The following is an 18596-nucleotide window of genomic DNA, read 5'->3' as shown; positions in this document are numbered from 1 at the left end:
GTTTCTTAGATGTAATCCTAGAACTGCCTTTATCAGAATTACCTGGTTGCTTTAGAAATGTTGGGACTGTTCACTAAATGATAATCTCTGAAGGCGAAGCTCAGAAGTTACCTTTTTAAGAAGCTCCCAAGTGATTTTGATGAATATTCATATTTTAGAACCCTGCCCTAAATTCTTCAGCTTATTTAAAATATTTTCTATTAAGGTGGTAGTATCATGTATTAAATGTATACCTATGAAATAAAAATTAAAAGTTATATTTATTCTTTCATGTCAGCAAGCAGATCTGATATCATTAGGAAAAGTTGTGTTGGCTTTGGCTTGCAACTCTTTGGCAGGAATACAGCGAGAGAATTTACAGAAAGCCATGGAATTAGTGACAATCAACTACTCCTCTGACCTGAAGAATCTGATCTTGTAAGTTTTAATATATGATAAAATATATGTACACACACACGCACTTGCACACTTATCATATGAGATTGACTGTGCTTCTTGTGTATTATTTTCATGTGGATCCTTTTAACAGTGATTCTGTTTTAGTTCTCACTATTTAAAATGAAGCAAAACACAGATGACTTTTCTTTTTATTCCCAAGTATATATTTCTTGGAATAAGTTAATAAGCCATGCGTTCTAATTAATTATTGATGTTTTAAACATTTGGTTAGTGCGCAACCTCTAGAGCTATACTAATGTTCTCTAACTACAGGTATCCTTTTAAAATTAAATAAAAAATTCAGTTCTTTGATTTCACTAACTCTGTTTCAAGGGTTTAATAGCCACATGTAGCTCCTGGCTAATATATTGGACACACAGACAGAACGTTTTCATCATTTCAGAAAGTTCTCTTGGCCAGAGTATGAAAGCTATCATAAAATAAACCTCAAATGCATTCTAATTATATATTCTCTGATCCAAACATGCATCAAAAAACAGTGTAGAGGATCCCGTGCTTATGCTCCGGTATCCTAAGACTCCATGGAATTCTTAAACATAGGTTTGAAATGAGTTTGGCTTTTAAAAAAAAGCACTGTGGGCTACTCTCAACACAGGAGGACTTCTCCCTATTTCAGACACATCTAATATTGGTAGATTTCAGAGGGTTGGCAACTGCGACCTTTATTATCACATATTGAGCAGAAAAGCTAGGGAAACACTTTTGTAATTTTTCTTGTTATGTTCTAGAAAGAATTAGAATTTATTGATCCTAATCAACAGTTTCCTTTAGCTTCCAGCTGTCCCTTCTGATCTTTCTATGTAGCCCTGGGTGATCCACTTTGTTTTTGGACCAGCCCTGGGATATGGAATTGTTAATAAATGGCGTAAATGTTCTTGTGACAGAACACTGGAAGCCAGTCATTGCCTGTATCCTATTAGTAGTTGAATAAGATGCTTTATTTTTTAAATGAAAATATTTGTTTTATGTGTGATAACAGCAAGCCTGAGTTTGCAAAACCTAGGATGTTTCATATAATTTCAGGTTATAATCTCTAGATTTAAAAATTAGGAGTAGAGGATAAAAACGTAACAAATTATATGTTCATAATTATCCAAAGTGGTTGTTGATTCATGGGGATTCATTTTATTATTCTACTTTTTTAAATAAATGTTTGAAATTTTCATTAAAGAGTAAACAAAAAGTCATACTTTAATAATTACAAACTAAAATTTTTATAGCAATAAACCATATGTCAGAAACTTTTGAACTGCTTAATGTGAGTTAATTTACTTAATTCTCCCAATAATAGTAAGTTTGATGCCATTATTAGCCCCATTTTAGAAACAAATTTCAGACATAGGTAAAGTAACTTGTCAAAGTTACATAGCTTGTAATAACTTCCAATATTATTGGCCAATATAAATGTTAGTAATTACAGATAAATAGCTAAGATACTGTAGATTATTGGCATGGGTAATCATTCATTTATTCAATAAGAAAATACCTACTATATCCCAGATGCTGGGGATACTTCAAGATGAGCAAGATTTCCATCTTTTGGAAACTTATATTCTAAGGGGAGAAAAGTTAATAAACATGTAAGTAAATAAGATTTTCAAATAGTGATAAGTCCTGTGAAGACAGTAAGCTAGAATTGGACTCTTTTGATCTGTGTTGCACATAAAGATTGCTCAGAGATGAATATATGATGACACTTGGTAAATTAAAGTGGCAGAGCAGAATACAGCTTCCAAAAATTGCTGGGGCTCATTCAGTTTAGCAAAATTGAAGACCCAGTATTAGTTTCAAAAATTATCTTTGGCCAGGTGCAGTGGCATGCATCTAGAGTCCCATGTATTAAGAGGCTGAGGCAGGAAGACCATTTGAGCCCAATGATTCAATATTAGCTTGCGCAACATAGCAAGATCTCTATCTTGAAAACAACAGCAAAAAATTACCTTTGATGAGCAACAGGAAAAGCTCCCAACCCCACAGACATTCAGTGTTTCACCCCTCTCAAAAAGTTTGTAACTATCTTTTCATCTAGCACTGTTATAAAGAAGGGTTTGAATCTGGAACAAGACACGGATGCCCTCTCTCACCATTTCTGTTCAACATAGTTCTCGAATCACTGGCCAGAGCAATTAGACAGATGAAAGAAATTAAAGGCATAAAAATAGGAAAAGAAGAACTCAAATTATCACTATTTGCAGATGACATGATTCTATACCTAGCAGACCCAAAAGGGTCTACAAAGAAACTATTAGAGCTAATAAATGAATTCAGCAAAGTGGCAGGATATAAAATCAACACGCATAAATCAAAGGCATTCCTGTATATCAGTGACAAATCCTCTGAAATGGAAATGAGGACAACCACCCCATTCACAATATCCTCAAAAAAAATAAAATACTTGGGAATCAACCTAACAAAAGAGGTGAAAGACTTATACAATGAAAACTACAGAACCCTAAAGAGAGAAATAGAAGAAGATCTTAGAAGATGGAAAAATATACCCTGTTCATGGATAGGTAGAACTAACATCATCAAAATGGCGATATTACCAAACGTTCTCTATAGGTTTAATGCAATGCCAATCAAAATCCCAATGGCATTTCTTGTAGAAATAGAGAAAGCAATCATGAAATTCATATGGAAAAATAAAAGACCCAGAATAGCAAAAACAATGCTAAGCAGGAAGTGTGAATCAGGCGGTATAGCTATACCAGACTTCAAACTATACTACAGAGCAATAGTAACAAAAACAGCGTGGTACTGGTACCAAAACAGGCGGGTGGACCAATGGTACAGAATAGAGGACACCGAAACCAATCCACAAAATTACAGCTATCTTATATTTGATAAAGGGGCTAAAAGCATGCAATGGAGGAAGGATAGCATCTTCAACAAATGGTGCTGGGAAAACTGGAAATCCATATGCAACAAAATGAAACTGAATCCCTTTCTCTCGCCATGCACAAAAGTTAACTCAAAGTGGATCAAGGAACTTGATATCAAATCAGAGACATGGCGTCTGATAGAAGAAAAAGTTGGCTATGATCTACATACTGTGGGGTCGGGCTCCAAATTCCTCAATAGGACACCCATAGCACAACAGTTAATAACTAGAATCAACAAATGGGACTTACTCAAACTAAAAAGTTTTTTCTCAGCAAAAGAAACAATAAGAGAGGTAAATAGGGAGCCTACGTCCTGGGAACAAATCTTTACTCCTCACACTTCAGACAGAGCCCTAATATCCAGAATATACAAAGAACTAAAAAAATTAGACAATGAGATAACGAATAACCCAATCAACAAATGGGCCAAGGACCTGAACAGAAATTTCTCAGAGGAGGACATACAATCAATCAACAAGTATATGAAAAAATGCTCACCATCTCTAGCAGTCAGAGAAATGCAAATCAAAACCACCCTAAGATACCATCTCACTCCAGTAAGATTGGCAGCCATTAGGAAGTCAAACAGCAACAAGTGCTGGCGAGGATGTGGGGAAAAGGGTACTCTTGTACATTGCTGGTGGGACTGCAAATTGGTGCGGCCAATTTGGAAAGCAGTATGGAGATTTCTTGGAAAGCTCGGAATGGAACCACCATTTGATCCAGCTATTCCCCTACTCGGTCTATTCCCTAAAGACCTAAAAAGAGCACACTATAGGGACACTGCTACATCCATGTTCATAGCAGCACAATTCACAATAGCAAGACTGTGGAACCAACCTAGATGCCCTTCAATAGACGAATGGATAAAAAAAATGTGGCATTTATACACAATGGAGTATTACTCTGCATTAAGAAATGACAAAATCATAGAATTTGGAGGGAAATGGATGGCATTAGAGCAGATTATGCTAAGTGAAGCCAGCCAATCCCTTAAAAACAAATGCCAAATGTCTTCTTTGATATAAGGAGAGTAGCTAAGAACAGAGTAGGGACAAAGAGCATGAGAAGAAGATTAACATTAAACAGGGATGAGAGGTGGGAGGGAAAGGGAGAGAGAAGGGAAATTGCATGTAAATGGAAGGAGACCCTCAGGGGTATACAAAATTACATACAAGAGGAAGTGAGGGGAAAGGGGGAGAAATGAATTACAGTAGAGGGGGTAGAGAGAGAAGAGGGGAGGGGAGGGGGGGGATAGTAGAGGATAGGAAAGGCAGCAGAATACAACAGACACTAGTATGGCAATATGTAAATCAATGGATATGCAACTGATGTGATTCTGCAATCTGTATACGGGGTAAAAATGGGAGTTCATGTCCCACTTGAATCAAAGTGTGAAATATGATATATCAAGAACTATGTAATGTTTTGAACAACCAACAATAAAAATTAATTTAAAAAAAAAAGAAGAAGAAGGGTTTGAGAATTGAAATGGGTAAGTGGAACCCTCCTCTACTTTCCTTTCTTACTTCTACAGTAGTGAAAATATGTAGAAAGAGACATGTTCTTTTTTCCCATTGGCTCTTAAAAGCTTTCCAAGAAGAGAAATAATAATTAAGCTTTAAAGGTGAACCTGAGTTGCATGAAAAGTTTGTTTTCAGATTGAGTGCACTAGATGATGATAAAAGCAATAACTATGTATTTGTGGGTTCGGTTTTTTATTTAGTATTATTATTTTATTTGGGGGGGGGCGTGGGGAGAGGATTGAACTCAGGGGCACTTGACCACTGAGCCACATCCCAATCCTATTTTGTATTTAGAGACAGTGTCTCCCTGAGTTGCTTAGTGCCTCGCTTTTTGCTGAGGCTGGCTTTGAACTCTTCTGTTCCTCCTGCCTCAGCTGCCTGAGCTGCTGGGATTATAGGCATGGGCCACCATGTCCAGCTGGGTTTTGTTTTGGGGTTTTGTTTTTAATTTTTTTAACTGCATGCTAGATATTCAAGTGATTCCTCTTTATCCTGGTTAGGTATTTGTTGACTGACCAAAATAGGATGCGAAGTGTAAATGACATCATGCCCATGATTGGTGCTCGATTTTATACTCAATTGGATGCTGCTCAAATGAGAAATGATGTCATTGAAGAAGACCTTGCAAAGGTAAAAAGTATAGTTAAAAAGACTGTACACATTCTTGGATCTGTGTGTATAAGTAGTTATAAAACAGTAATTATTATACTGAATATAGAGCCTAATCGTCCAAGATTGCAAATATTTTTGTAAATGCTGGATATTTAGCAATTTTTGACATCCTCTGGGCATTGTTTTCTTTTTCATTCATGTTTTTGTGATAACGTGACAAAAGTCTTTCATGTGAGTTACTCTATCGCTCCCTAAAAATGGGTCATCTGCATAATAGACTTGTGGTGTTTTAAAAGTATAACCAAAAGTTTGGTGGGGATGTTAGAATGTATTGCTTAATGATTGCATCAGTGCAGGATATCAATCTTTGTAAATTTTGGTTTTTATGTTGAATTAGCTGGACATTAACATTCTCTTTTTAAAATGTTTTATAGGAAGTTCAAAATGGAAGACTGTTTAGGCTTCTAGCAAAATTGGGAACAATCAATGAGAGGCCGGAGTAAGGATTTACAGTATTTTGCAATATATTTTCAATCAAGGGCACTATTTTATGAAACAAGAATGCGTGTACCTTATTTTTATTGCTTTTATTTGAAAAAAAAAAGGGGGGGAAATTTTTCTCATGTGAAGTGACCTGTTAATCATTACGATGCCTTTTTTTTAAGCCACAGCCTAGGTGTGTTTGACTTTATAAATTTTACACGCATGAACACATACAGGAAATACAGTGTTAATATCTGTATTGTGGTTTGCACATGAGGGAACATTTTACAAATATCTGTTTCCTTTTTAAAAGCTGGATCAAATCAGTTTTCCTTGGTCCATTCAGAGACTTCCTAGAAATTTCTAATTATTGCATGCCTCTTATTTTCTATTAAAGTACATTAACATTGGGAAGACATTACCATTTCAATCTATTTATCTAATTCTATCCTGTTTGTAAATTAAAGTTACTCAATAAGAGTTGATGTTTGTACTATATAACTGTCAAGTACAGAACAGAATTGCAGTTATTGTGACTAAAGTGTAATTTATATTTCAGGATTGTCATCTATTTTGAAGTTATAGGTATTAGATTAGATATTGTTGCCTGTGGAATTTTTTTCCTACCCATGAAATTCAAGTCCACTGCCTTTTTTCAAAGTCTAAAAACTCAATTTTCCCTTAAAATTTTCCTAAATGAAGAAGACATTATATGTTAAACTACTTTTTGAAAACTCTTTTAGCTGTGTCTTCTGGTATTTATTTCTGTACTTTACAATATATGCCTAAACTGCTGTTTTTTTTAAGTATTGAAATTCAGCTTATGGCTCATCACCTTTCTTCAACACTCAACAACACACTCTCTTACATTGTGCCACTTAACCCATAATTTTGAGTTAAATCTGTACTTGGTGTTGACATTGTTATGACTAGGTAAAAAATATTTTTCATAGCTGCACTACATAGTAAAGCATAATTATATTTCCTTTCTTCTGTGCAGTTTGTTTGTTTTTATGTTTTCCTGGAGTTGATAATTGTCTTATATAGAAAACTAAGCAAAGGAAAAAGTATTTACCACGAGTTCGTTGCAAACACTCTGCCAGAGTTACAAAACACCTTTCAAATATAGGTAACCTATCGGTTCCTTTTTTTCCCCTCCCCTTTAGAGAAATTCCCCTGAGAGTCCCCACCCTCCTGTTCCCATCTGGGCTGGTGTGCTTTATACCCTGCCCAAATGCGTACTTGACCTGGAGCTTCCCTTCACTCTTGTCCTGGGAGTTCTCCTTATCTCTCCCTTTGTGTTGGACACCCTGTTTCTTGCTTTTTTTCCTTGCTTTATTCTTTTGATTTAATGGAGGACATTCTCCTGTAGCTTCCAGTGAAAGGTAAGTTTTTTGAGTCCTTGAAAGTCCAAAAATATCTTTGTTCTGTTTTCATATCTTATTGATAGTATAAAATTCTCAGTTGTCCTAAGAAAAATTTTCAAAGTTTATTTTTATTAGGTTATATATCACCAGTATTAAAAGATTTATGGTGAAAAATACAAAATCTCTCTTCAAAACTGACATCCCTAACCTCACCAATTGCATCCACTAATACTTAGTTTTGATTTTTTTCTATACCCTTCCTGAGCTACATATACTACTGTATGTTATCCAGCACTACCATTACCCCCACCTTTTTTTTTTTTTTTTTTTGTCCTTGGTACTTGGGTTTGACCCCAGGCCCTTGCACATGCTAGGCAACACTGTACCACTGAACTATATTTCCAGCCCTTTTTATTTTATTTTATGACAGGGTTTCACTAAATTGCCCATACTGGCCTTAAACTTTGAATCTTCCTGCCTTAACCTCGCATGTAAGTGGGATTACAAGCATGTACCACCATGCCTGGCTTCCTCTTTTTAAATATAAAAATTGCAAACCATACTCAGCATTCTTGATATATTACTTTTTATAAAAATTTATTTTGGAAGTCTTGATGTTTATGTTGAGTATATGTCGAGCACCATTCTAAACAGTATACAAACATGACCTGATTTACTTCTTATGTTTACTCTGTGACAGGGGTACTGTTGTTATTCTGATTTAACAGAAAATGATGCACAGATGGATTAAGCAACTTGTCCAAGGTCGCATAATTATTAAGTAAATGAGCCAGGATTCAGGATTTGAATCTAGACTCTGTGGTTTTAGGGCCTGTGCTCTTAGCTACTAAGCTATGCTTCCTCACATTTTCTGTCAAATAATGATCATTCTATGGATTACTTTTATTTCTTCAGTTCCCTGTGGATGGACATTTGTGTTGTTTTTAGTATTTTGCTAATGTAAACAGTGTTATAAGGACTAAGTTATGTGGCTTAATTTTGTTTAATTTTGTGTGTGCATAATGGTAGGCACAATTGTAATTGCTAATTAGTGGATATATCACTATAATTTCAGAGCTATTGCAGAAAAAGTTTATATAATTTATGAGAGTGCCTCACCAACAATACCTTTTTCAAAGTTTTGGAGTTTGATCAACCGGATGGATAAGAAAATGATTTCAGTGAAGTTTTAGTTTGAATTTATTCTTAAGGGACTTAACTTGAGTATCTTTTTTTTTAATCTGTTTCTTTTCTTTTCTGTCTGTACATATCCTTTCCCATTTTTATTTTTGGCTGGATTGCCTGTCTTCTTAATTGATATAGATAAGAGAGAGATTTAGTCTTTGTGATTTTTTTCTTTTAATGCTGTCATTTTTCTTTTGACTTTGCTCATTTCGCCCCCATGCAGATATTTACATATGTAGTCTAATGATCTAACTTCTGTGCCTCTGGATTTTGAGCCTTATATGAAAGAATTACTTCATGCTTTCTTCGAGAATGTTTGTGGCTTGTGGTTTCATTCATTCATATTAATTTTTTGTATATTTAGAAATTATGTAGGGTGTAAGGTATGAATCCAGGCTTTTTTCCCTCCAGACAACTACCTAGTAGGTAAAAAGCATTTTTTAAATTGTTTTTTGCCCATAGTATGATACAGCGCCTCCTACACATTCTTTTAATGGAAGGAATTTTAATCTAGTAGCTTTGCTGGATACAGGCATGTAGGTATTTTATGTCTGCCCCTCCCAAGGGCCTGAACTCAACCCCAAGTATCAACTTAGGAATTTGAGGCAGGAGGGTTGCAAGTTCGAGGCCAGCCTCAGCAACTTAGACCCTGTCTCAGAATTAAAAATTTTAAAAAGGGGGGGGGTATTGGGGATGTAACTCAGTGGTAAAGCACCCGTGGTTTCAATCCCTAGTTAAGCCCTCCCACCACCACCACCAAATCTAGTAGTGTTAGTTCTTCTCCATCTCCATTCACTATGTGTTTTTTCATTGTTTTCCGAAAACTGTTAATCAGTTCATTTAATGTCTTCAAAAGAATAAATCTGATGGTATTTATATAGGGAAGATGACTATTATGAGTATCAGTAAACTTAAGGTACATTTGTAGTTTTAAATATTAGTTGTCTTGAAAATCGTGGTATGTCATTTTATTCATTGATGTCTACTTTTCTATTCTTCAGTAGTGTATGGGTTCATTATGTAGTTCTAGCATATTGAATTTTATTCTTAGGTATTTTATGTCTGCCCCTCCCCTATTCTGTCTTCTTACCACTAGTTGTTCATATAAATTAATTGAATTCTGTAATTTTGTACACCTGATACCTTGTTTGGATAAATTTTTAATAGATTTTTGAGTTTCCCAGTTTATGGTCTTACCATCTACAAATAATGATAGTTACATTTCCTCCTTTATGATTTCTACACTTTAATTCCTGCTTATTGATTTTGTTAACTAAGAGTAATGATAGTTTTGTTCAGAGTATGAAACATTGTTCCATTGTCTTTTAACTGCCAGACAAATTTAAAGCCATTTTCTCTCCAAATCCTTCCCTTTCTTCCAAGCTTTTAGGGCTTTGCCACTTATGTTCAGAAATTCACAGTGATGTTCCTTGATGTGTGTTTTAGATTCAAAAAACAAGTGGGTCCTTTTAATCTTGGATCTTTACTACTTCTTTTTTTATTTAATTCTTTTTAAATATTTATTTTTTAGTTGTAGTTGGACACAACAACACCTTTAGTTATCTATTTTTATGTGGTGCTGAGGATCAAACCCAGGGCCTCACATGTGCTAAGCAAGTGCTGTACCACTGAGCCACAACCCCAGCCCCTTCACTACTTCTTTAGTAACTCTTTCTTTCCCTTTATAGTAACTCCTATTGCTCAGATGTTAGATTTTTGAGGTTTTCTAATATTTTTCGTATTTTTAAAAATTATAATTTCTGGGCATTGTTTCAAGTTTCATTCTCTCTAAATTTTAAAATTAAACTTCAAGTTTGTTCTGATCCTTTTGAATTTTTAAATTTCTGCTGTCATATTTTTAATTTCCCAAAACTTTTCTGTTCTTTGAGTGTTTTATATCATTTTTGTCAATGACACTGACAGAATTTTTGGTGGTGGTTGGTTTTTTTTTTTTTTTTCAGGGAATAGAGTGGGATTTGTTCTGTTCCCTGTAATATCTCAGGAAATAAGGGCTTGCTTTAATTTTATTTTCTCTTCAAAGGGTTTTGTACACTTGGCTACCCATTACTATTAAAAATGAGGTCCTAAAAAGCTCTGTAGGAATTATAGAACATTGAGCTTTTCTTTAGATAAGGATATATACTATTAAGCTTGGTTTTTGTTCCTTTTTAGTGTACTCTCAAATATCTTCTTTCTCGGCTAATTTTGGCATCCCTTGGAAAGAATGTCCTAACCTACTGAAAGAATGTCCTAACCTGTTCGAGTATACGCCTGACAGCCATGGTTTGGAAACCAGGGTGGGGGGTGCTTGTTGAATAATGTATTATCCCCCACTCTTCACCTCCTCAGCTACTGTTTTGCTGGCATCCTTGGAGCTGGAGCTTTTCTGCTTCATTCCTTCTACGAAGTAAACATCTATATTTCTTCAAGGCAGAGCTAGGAGCAGGGCTGAGATGAGTAATCTATTTGCTGTTAATAGAATCTTTCCTTAATTCTGCTGACTTCAACCCATATCTCCACCTGTCATAGGCCCTATCAGTTCTTTTTTTAATATTTATTTTTTAGTTTTAAGTGGACACAATATCTTTATTTCACATTTATGTGGTACTGAAGATCGAACTCAGTGCCTCAAGCATGCTAGATGAGCATTCTACCACTGAGCCACAACCCCAGCCCGGCCCTGTCAGTTCTTGAGCCTTACTCATTGGCATCTTTTTGTGGATTTCCCCCTGACTGCAACCCTAGATTAGAGTTCCTTTTTGTTCAATCAGCTAAGTCGTAACATTTAACCCATCTGATTTGCACTTTCCAAAATTTTATGAACATCTCTTATCTACTTTGTTACTTCTGATCCCTGTGTTTATCATCCTTTTAAAGATATTTTACTGTTGATTTGGTGACACTTTGAAAGGGAGCAAAGATAAATGTATATGCTTAATCTGCATTTTAATCGGAGCTCTCCAGAGTGACTTGATGGTACTGGGGATTAAGTCTCCTGCATGCTTAGCCGAGCATTGTACTACTGAGCTATACCGTCTGCCATGTCCCAGTTTTTAAATGTAAATCAAGGGTGCATACTGTGGTCCTTATCTATTTATTTCTCCTTCTTGCTTCAGGTCACACACACACACACACACACACTCTCTCTCTCTCTCTCTCTCTCTCTCTCTCTCTCTCTCTTTAGGTTTTTTCTTTCCTCCCTCTTCTCTTTTTGACCTTGTCTTCTTTCTGGCTCCTCCTTGCCCTTATCTTCTTGCCTTCCCTCCCTTTATATTCTATCTTCACATTTTTTCTTTTCTCCTTAAAAAGAAAAATAACTGCATTTAGAAACACCTTTCTTAAGTTTTCTCCGTGTTTCATGTTGTCCTTTACAAGTATCCATCTCTCTAAATAAAGGGGGCATTCTTCCTCTGGAAAAGCAGCCACTACTTCCTCTGGAAAACCTTCCTCCCAGAGGAATCCATGTTTCCATTCTATATCCTATCCCTTTCTTATAATAGCTTTGTATAAATATGTAGTTTACAATATGTAATTTACACTTTCTTTGATTATTTGAATAACATCTGTTTCCCCACTAGACTGTCAGTTCCTAAGATCACTGAAAAGTAACAGTGGTCGTCTGGTTCTCTAGTTCTTTGCAACTTTCCTTTAGGTAAAATGGTAGGAAACCAGACTCTACCTTTGTTTTGTTTTGTTTCTGAACATTTTTCTGTATTGTGCTCATTAATGAAGTGGAAAACTTAGCTGACCATCTCTGACTTGGGAAGGAAGGAAAAAAGAATATTCTCTTAGAACTTTAGTCTAAAGCTGTCTAAAGTTTTCTTTCTTTGTTCTCCATTTTATCTAATTGTAAGGACTGAAGTAAGAGGTACAATAATTCATAGATGGTTATTGCCCCCCGAGAATTGAAATTTATGTACTTCGGTGTTTAATGGATTTAAAAAACAAACAAACAAAAACACTGCATAAAATCTCTTTTTTCATTAGGGAAAAAAATTAAACTAGTTTTGAGTCTGAGAAATGAACAGGTGGCCATGTGGCATACAGCATGAGTTACTGAGGTGAAATATTAACTTCCCCCAGGTTTCAGAAGGATCCTACTTGGTCAGAGACTGGAGACCGTTATCTGTTGAAACTCTTTAGGGATCATCTTTTTCATCAGGTGACAGAAGCAGGTGCTCCCTGGATTGACCTCAGTCATATCATTTCTTGTCTTAACAAGGTAATTCGTATCTGGATTTTGAAGATCACAATGCTACCTGTAATTTATAGAGATGCATCTTATACAAATATTAGGAGACTTAAGAAATCAGTATATACTCCTCCTGTACTCTATAAGATATTTTTTTGTGATTTTCTAGCATAGGAAGATTGTCTAACACCTTGTAAGACAAATTTCGGAATTTTTTATTATGGGTCTTTTGTAGTGGTTAAAAATGACTGTTTTGCCCCTCTTGTACTACATTTTATTACATGTAATTTTGTGGTACCAAATAAAACAATGAATGGGAAAACAGAAAAATTATTTTGTAATGTTTTTTAAAAAATTGAATCTAGTCATTGTGAATGGTATTGTTATTAGTTCCTATATTGTCAACTACAGTATTATAATAATAAATGTGCAAAAGTGGTATAAGTGAATTTGGTGATTAGATGAATTAAATAGAGATATGTCATAAACTTTTGTGAGATGTGAGCTGTATGTTTTTGAAAGTGCTAGGAGCCGGGCCTCGTGATGTACACCTATAATCCCAGTGACTCAGGAGGGTGAAGCAGAAGGATCGCAAGTGGATCACAAGTTCAAGGCCAGACTCTTCCTCAAAATAAAAAAGGAAAGGGCTGGGGTAGCTCAGTGGTGAATGAAGTGCCCCTGAGTTTAATCCCTAGTAATCCCCCCCCCCCCCGCCAAAAAAAAAAGGAGTTTGAAAGTGCTAAGAGAAACAATTTACAAAGGAAAGGAGGAACACTATTTTTTAAAAAAAAAATGGATTATGTGGAAGTGCAAAGTCTAGAACTGATCTGTAGAAGTAAATTCTAGTCTTTGTGTAGGTTTATGTGTAAACCAGGGATTGGCAAACTATGGCCAGCAGGCAAATCTATTTCACAGCTATCCGTTTATATCCCTATAAGCCAAAATAGTTTCATATTTTTAAAAAGCTGGAGGGAAAAAAAAAAAGAAAAAAAGTATGTGACGGAGACTTATACGTGTTCCCCAAAACCTAAACATTTACTATATAGCCCTTTACAGAAAATATTTACAGATCCTTGGCCTTTTTAAGTACCAGAGGAGAAAATACCTACATAGAGTATGTATTTTTGAGCTGTTAATGCACAATGCAGTAATAACCCTTTGGGGAAAATGTTAGGCTTTGCCTTGTTTGAAATTTCTTTAAAACTTTCTAGAGTATTTTCAGCAGCACAAAACTATATATACCATTAAATTAACCCATTATAATTTACATATTTATTTTTCTTTTATTTTTCCTAAAGGCAAAATATATTCTTCAGAGCAATGTGTGGAATATAATTTATCAAAGCACCAGTAATTAGAAATGCATAGAACTAATATTAACAGAAAGCTGGAACAGGTGGAATAAGCCATAGACAGTTATGATAAAGAAAGACTACGTAATGAATATCAGAAAAATGGAACATTTGAAGAAATTTTATTTTATATCATAAAAATAGCTAGTATTGGGGCTGGGGTTGTGGCTTAGTGGTGGAGTGCTTGCCTCGAGCATGTGAGGCACTAGGTTCAATCTTCAGCACCACATAAAATAAGTAAATAAATAAAATAAAGGTATTGTGTCCAACTACAACTAAAAAAATTTTTTTTAAATAGCTGATATTAAATAAATTTATTCCAAATCTGAAGTGACTTTGAATTTTCTGACTTTGAAGAGTGTAATAAATTAAAAAGGAAGGATGGTCATGTTGATTATTTTAAAATTAAGATTTTACATAAGCTTATTTTGGTGGAAATGACACAAATTAATGAGTGAATTGTTTTGAAAGTTTGAACCTTAAATGGATTTTAAATATATTTTAATGAATCAGTTAATGAAATAATAAAAGAAGAAATGTACATTGAAAACTATCAAGGAAAGTGAAAATCATAACAAAGCAAGTTATATGATGGACTAAGGATTGATATTTATGTTTTGTAAAAATCTCATAAAAGTTACTGCCAAATCCCAACAGATAAAGTGAGTAGCTAACATTTACATGAGAGGAAATATCAAAAGTAAATGTATAAAAAGTTTAATAACAGGAGTTAATTAAGAATGCCCAGATAGGAAGGCACTTTTGATTTGGAGATAATAGTAAATTGTTATAACTTGTAAATCAATAGTGTGTAATCATATGCTAATGCAAACAAATATTTAAGCAGAAGGGACTAAAGAGAGTATTTGAAAAACAGATTATCTGAGTTAAAAATTGGGTCCATAAAGACTAGTGAAAAAGTATTTATAGATATCTGAAAGGGAATGTAGCAAGTTTTAATCACTGTTGGAAATGTCCTAAATAAAGTATATTCTCTTCCACATGGTATGAACTTCTTATTTTATGTGTCTGTTTCAGCTAGATGCTGGTGTGCCAGAAAAAATAAGCCTGATTTCCAGAGATGAGAAGAGTGTACTTGTGGTGACTTACAGTGACTTAAAGCGCTGCTTTGAAAATACTTTTCAAGAACTGATTGCAGCTGCAAATGGTCAGTTGTAGTATTTGCTAAAAACACACGCAGGACATGGCTGAGGAACTTAACCAGTAGCAAATTGCACTACAGCTGAACTGTTTTCATCATCTCCTTTCACATTGGGGAAACAAATAGGAGATGAGTAAAGCTGCTTGCACTTGAGTCAGGTGCACTGTTACTTGAAAGGAAGAATGTTTCACTTATTCAAGAGCTCTGGCTGCCATTGGAGGCTCTGTCTGTGAAGAATTTATTTCAGATCAAGGAGCACCATCAGGTGAATGATGCTCCTGCTTTTGTTTTTTCCACTTGTTGTATGCACTAATTTTAATTTTTTAAAGACTTCTTTCTGATCTTTGAACTTTTGCCACATTGTATACTTATTAAGGGAAACTATTTGCAAGGACATTTTTGGGAAACCATTCTGGGCAGCATTTTTGCCATTGAGGGTTGCAGAATTTGTTCTTTTGGGGATGGGTTACCCTGAATGACATAATGGACCAGGTAAATCATTTCATACAAGTGCAGTATAGTGCATAATTCTTACAAGAATATTTATGCAAGCTCTATATGCCACCCACTGTTAGTTCAAATTGAGATTTTTGTTTTGTTTTTAAGAATACACAAAGAGAGATATCAGTGAATTGTTGGATATAAATTCCCCTACTAGTTGATTTAAATCCTTATGAAGAAGGATCAGATAAACAGTAACTGAAGGAGCATGTTTAGCTCTTTGCTCCAAATTCACCCAGAGCCTTTTTTTAAAAAGGCATTTGCCTGCTAGGCAGTTTTACATTTATACAATTTTATAATAGAAAAAAAAAATGAAGAAATTGTGTTAAAGGCCTAAAGTTCAGGAGTATATTACTTTAGGTTATTTCCAGTTTCCTTTTTTTTTTTTTTTTATTTTTATTTTTCTTCTTCTTGTATAAAGTTCTGTTCTTTGAACCACAGCTTTATAATGGTACTTTACACTGGATACAGACACAGAGACACTGTTCAGAAGATGAACACAGCAGTGGTCTGGCATCAAGAGCTTTCTGAGATTTTACAGCCTGAATTTGGAGGGATAACGATCTGCTGTGCCTTTGCAGTCACTGCTTAGCCCAAAGTAATAGTACTTTTGATAATAACTCACTCTGCGGAATCTTCCTGAATAAGTCCATCTCAAAAGTTTGGAATTTTCCTCCTCATAATTTTCTTACTCTTTGGACAAGCAATTGTCGCCAAACTTGGGTATTCATGAAATTTCTAGTTAATGAAATACCTATACTTTGATACTGAAGACTGCCAAATACATAGGAATTTTCTTTCATAAAAAACAGTAATGAAGACTCTATCTCCTTTCCCAGCACTGAATGTTTTACTAGCACTGGGTGCTCACCATTCAACTATGAAGAAAATGTGGAAACTCAGAAGGTCAGGACAGACTCCCAAGCACTTGCAACTGATGTTACTGTCTTCAATTTTAATAATAGTACACATTTGTATATTTCAGAGAAGTTTTTAATATTTCTCTGTCCACTTTTTATAAGCTTTAAAATGATTTTTCTCTGCCTTGAGATTTGCATCAAGAAAAAGCACCTCTCTTCACCTGAAAGCTTTGAAGACCAGAGACACGCTTTACACATTTTAACAAGTGTTTGAGTCCACGATTGGTAGCATCAGTTGTTGAGTTAACAAGAAAATCAATTATTGCATTTGATCTGGATGGATTTTAAAAGAACATAATGTTCAATATTCAAAGATAATTAACATTTGCCACCATAATGTTCTTTTTTATGTAAAAGGAACAAGAACTTGGAGACATTAACATGCAAAAGTCTTTTATTATTAGCTCATGTATTTGAGAAAGAGCAGCTGTCTTTTTATATGTTTTTTGACAAATCATATTGTAATTCTTTTGTACAAAAAAGAACTACTTGTATTCTAGAAGAAATATGAAATGCTTAATTTATAAGCGGGCTGGAGATTTTTTCCAATATTGTTTTCTTTGAAAATGAAAGGGGATCATCTATTTTATTTTGGGGGTCTGGGAACTTTTGAAAATTTTAATTTGTGGACCAATGTTTTGTGAAAGCTAAGGAATGGCAGGGGTATAATAGGGCTTGAATCTCTCATTCTGTATAGACCAGCAAACTTCCCTCTGCAAGGCAAGTTCACATCACAAACCCAAGAATGTCTGCATCATAAATGCTAGTTTGCTTCAGCCCCTAACCTCAGGACTTGGTTTGAATATAAAAGGTAGACAGCTGATATGTTTCCATGAGTAAATATTGTCAGCCAGAGAACAGTTGGTGTCAGGTAATGCATATTTTTTTAGCTTTGTTTTATATTTATTTTTCATTTAGTTTTTATTGGGAATGGTTTTCAAAAGAACTCTCAGTTCTGCTTAGGTGCTTTTTAGGGGAGCCCTCTATTCCATAGTGTAATTCCATTTAAGAGGTTGTCTAAAAGTTAATCTTTAATCCATAGGAAGATTTTAATATCTGAGGATAGTCAAATTAAGGATGTAAACTTCTTATACCTTCCCGTTATGACAGATAAAAGCACAGAAAGGACAACCCTTGAAATCATGTAACATTGGTCATTTTAGTTTTTTGTACCTATTTTAAATTCTGTTAGCATATTTACTTCATTGTAAATATTTTTGAGGGTACCCTTGTTTTGCTTTTGACCATGGTTCTGTGATCTGGACGTCAACAACTTCCCCTAAAAAGCACCAGTATGTTAAGTTCTAATGTCATGATCCCAATATGTGTTATTCATCTTTAATCCTGTTTTCAGTCTCTATGTGTACAGCAGTATTTTTAATAAAGAATTACAGAGATAAATTTGTCCTTTTTTGAGGGATGGGGTACCAGTTCATATAACAAAGTGACAATTGTCTTATGATTGGGTTTTTAAAAGGCTGTATATTACTTAATGTATTTTGGAAGAATTTTTGTCTTTGAGTGAAATGGTAACATTAATTAATTAATTGATTTATTAGTTATTTGTTAAATGCCTATCTGTTGTGTCCTTGGATCTGTTCTAGGAACTAAGACTACAATTTGAGGACTTGGTAATTACAAAATGAATACTTACATCCAAGCATTTTCATACAATACAAGACTCATAGGATGATTGAAAGAGAATTCCTATGTTAAGGAATAGTGAATGATGTATAGCCACTCTGGAGGAGGGGCGAGGGGGGGTCGCTAGGGATGGAACCCAGGGCTTCACACATGCTAGGCAAGCGCTTTACCACTGAGCAGCACCACAGCCCTGTAGCTAGCCAGTCTCTGTCTACTTAATTTGCCATATGTGGGGCCGGGATTGTGGCTCAGCAGTAAAGCACTTGCCTAGCATGTGTAAGGCACTGGGTTTGTTCCTCAGCACTACATAA

General features: G+C 34.9%; 1 protein-coding gene across 11 annotated transcripts in view; it reads left to right on the top strand.

The window, feature by feature from the left end:
* The window catches only part of Pan3 (poly(A) specific ribonuclease subunit PAN3), a 134385-nt gene extending 116343 nt beyond the window's left edge, over positions 1–18042 (top strand). For 4 of the 11 annotated variants that reach the window (XM_076872579.1, XM_076872578.1, XM_076872574.1 and 1 more), the window contains 5 exons: positions 278–417; positions 5368–5497; positions 5914–5978; positions 12598–12736; positions 15097–18042. In XM_076872579.1, the coding sequence (XP_076728694.1) occupies positions 278–417; positions 5368–5497; positions 5914–5978; positions 12598–12736; positions 15097–15237 (615 nt within the window). In that variant the 3' untranslated portion in view covers positions 15238–18042. Of the gene's footprint in view, positions 1–277; positions 418–5367; positions 5498–5913; positions 5979–6962; positions 7631–12597 lie in introns of those variants that run through there. The other 7 variants (XM_076872573.1, XM_076872577.1, XM_076872575.1 and 4 more) reach the window with 4 other exon arrangements.
* The last annotated feature ends 554 nt before the right edge of the window (positions 18043–18596 follow it).

This window comes from Callospermophilus lateralis, chromosome 12 (assembly GCF_048772815.1).
Source record: "Callospermophilus lateralis isolate mCalLat2 chromosome 12, mCalLat2.hap1, whole genome shotgun sequence".
NCBI lineage: Eukaryota > Metazoa > Chordata > Mammalia > Rodentia > Sciuridae > Callospermophilus > Callospermophilus lateralis.
Note: the sequence above shows the minus strand (reverse complement) of the source record. Positions and strands in the feature narration are given on the sequence as shown.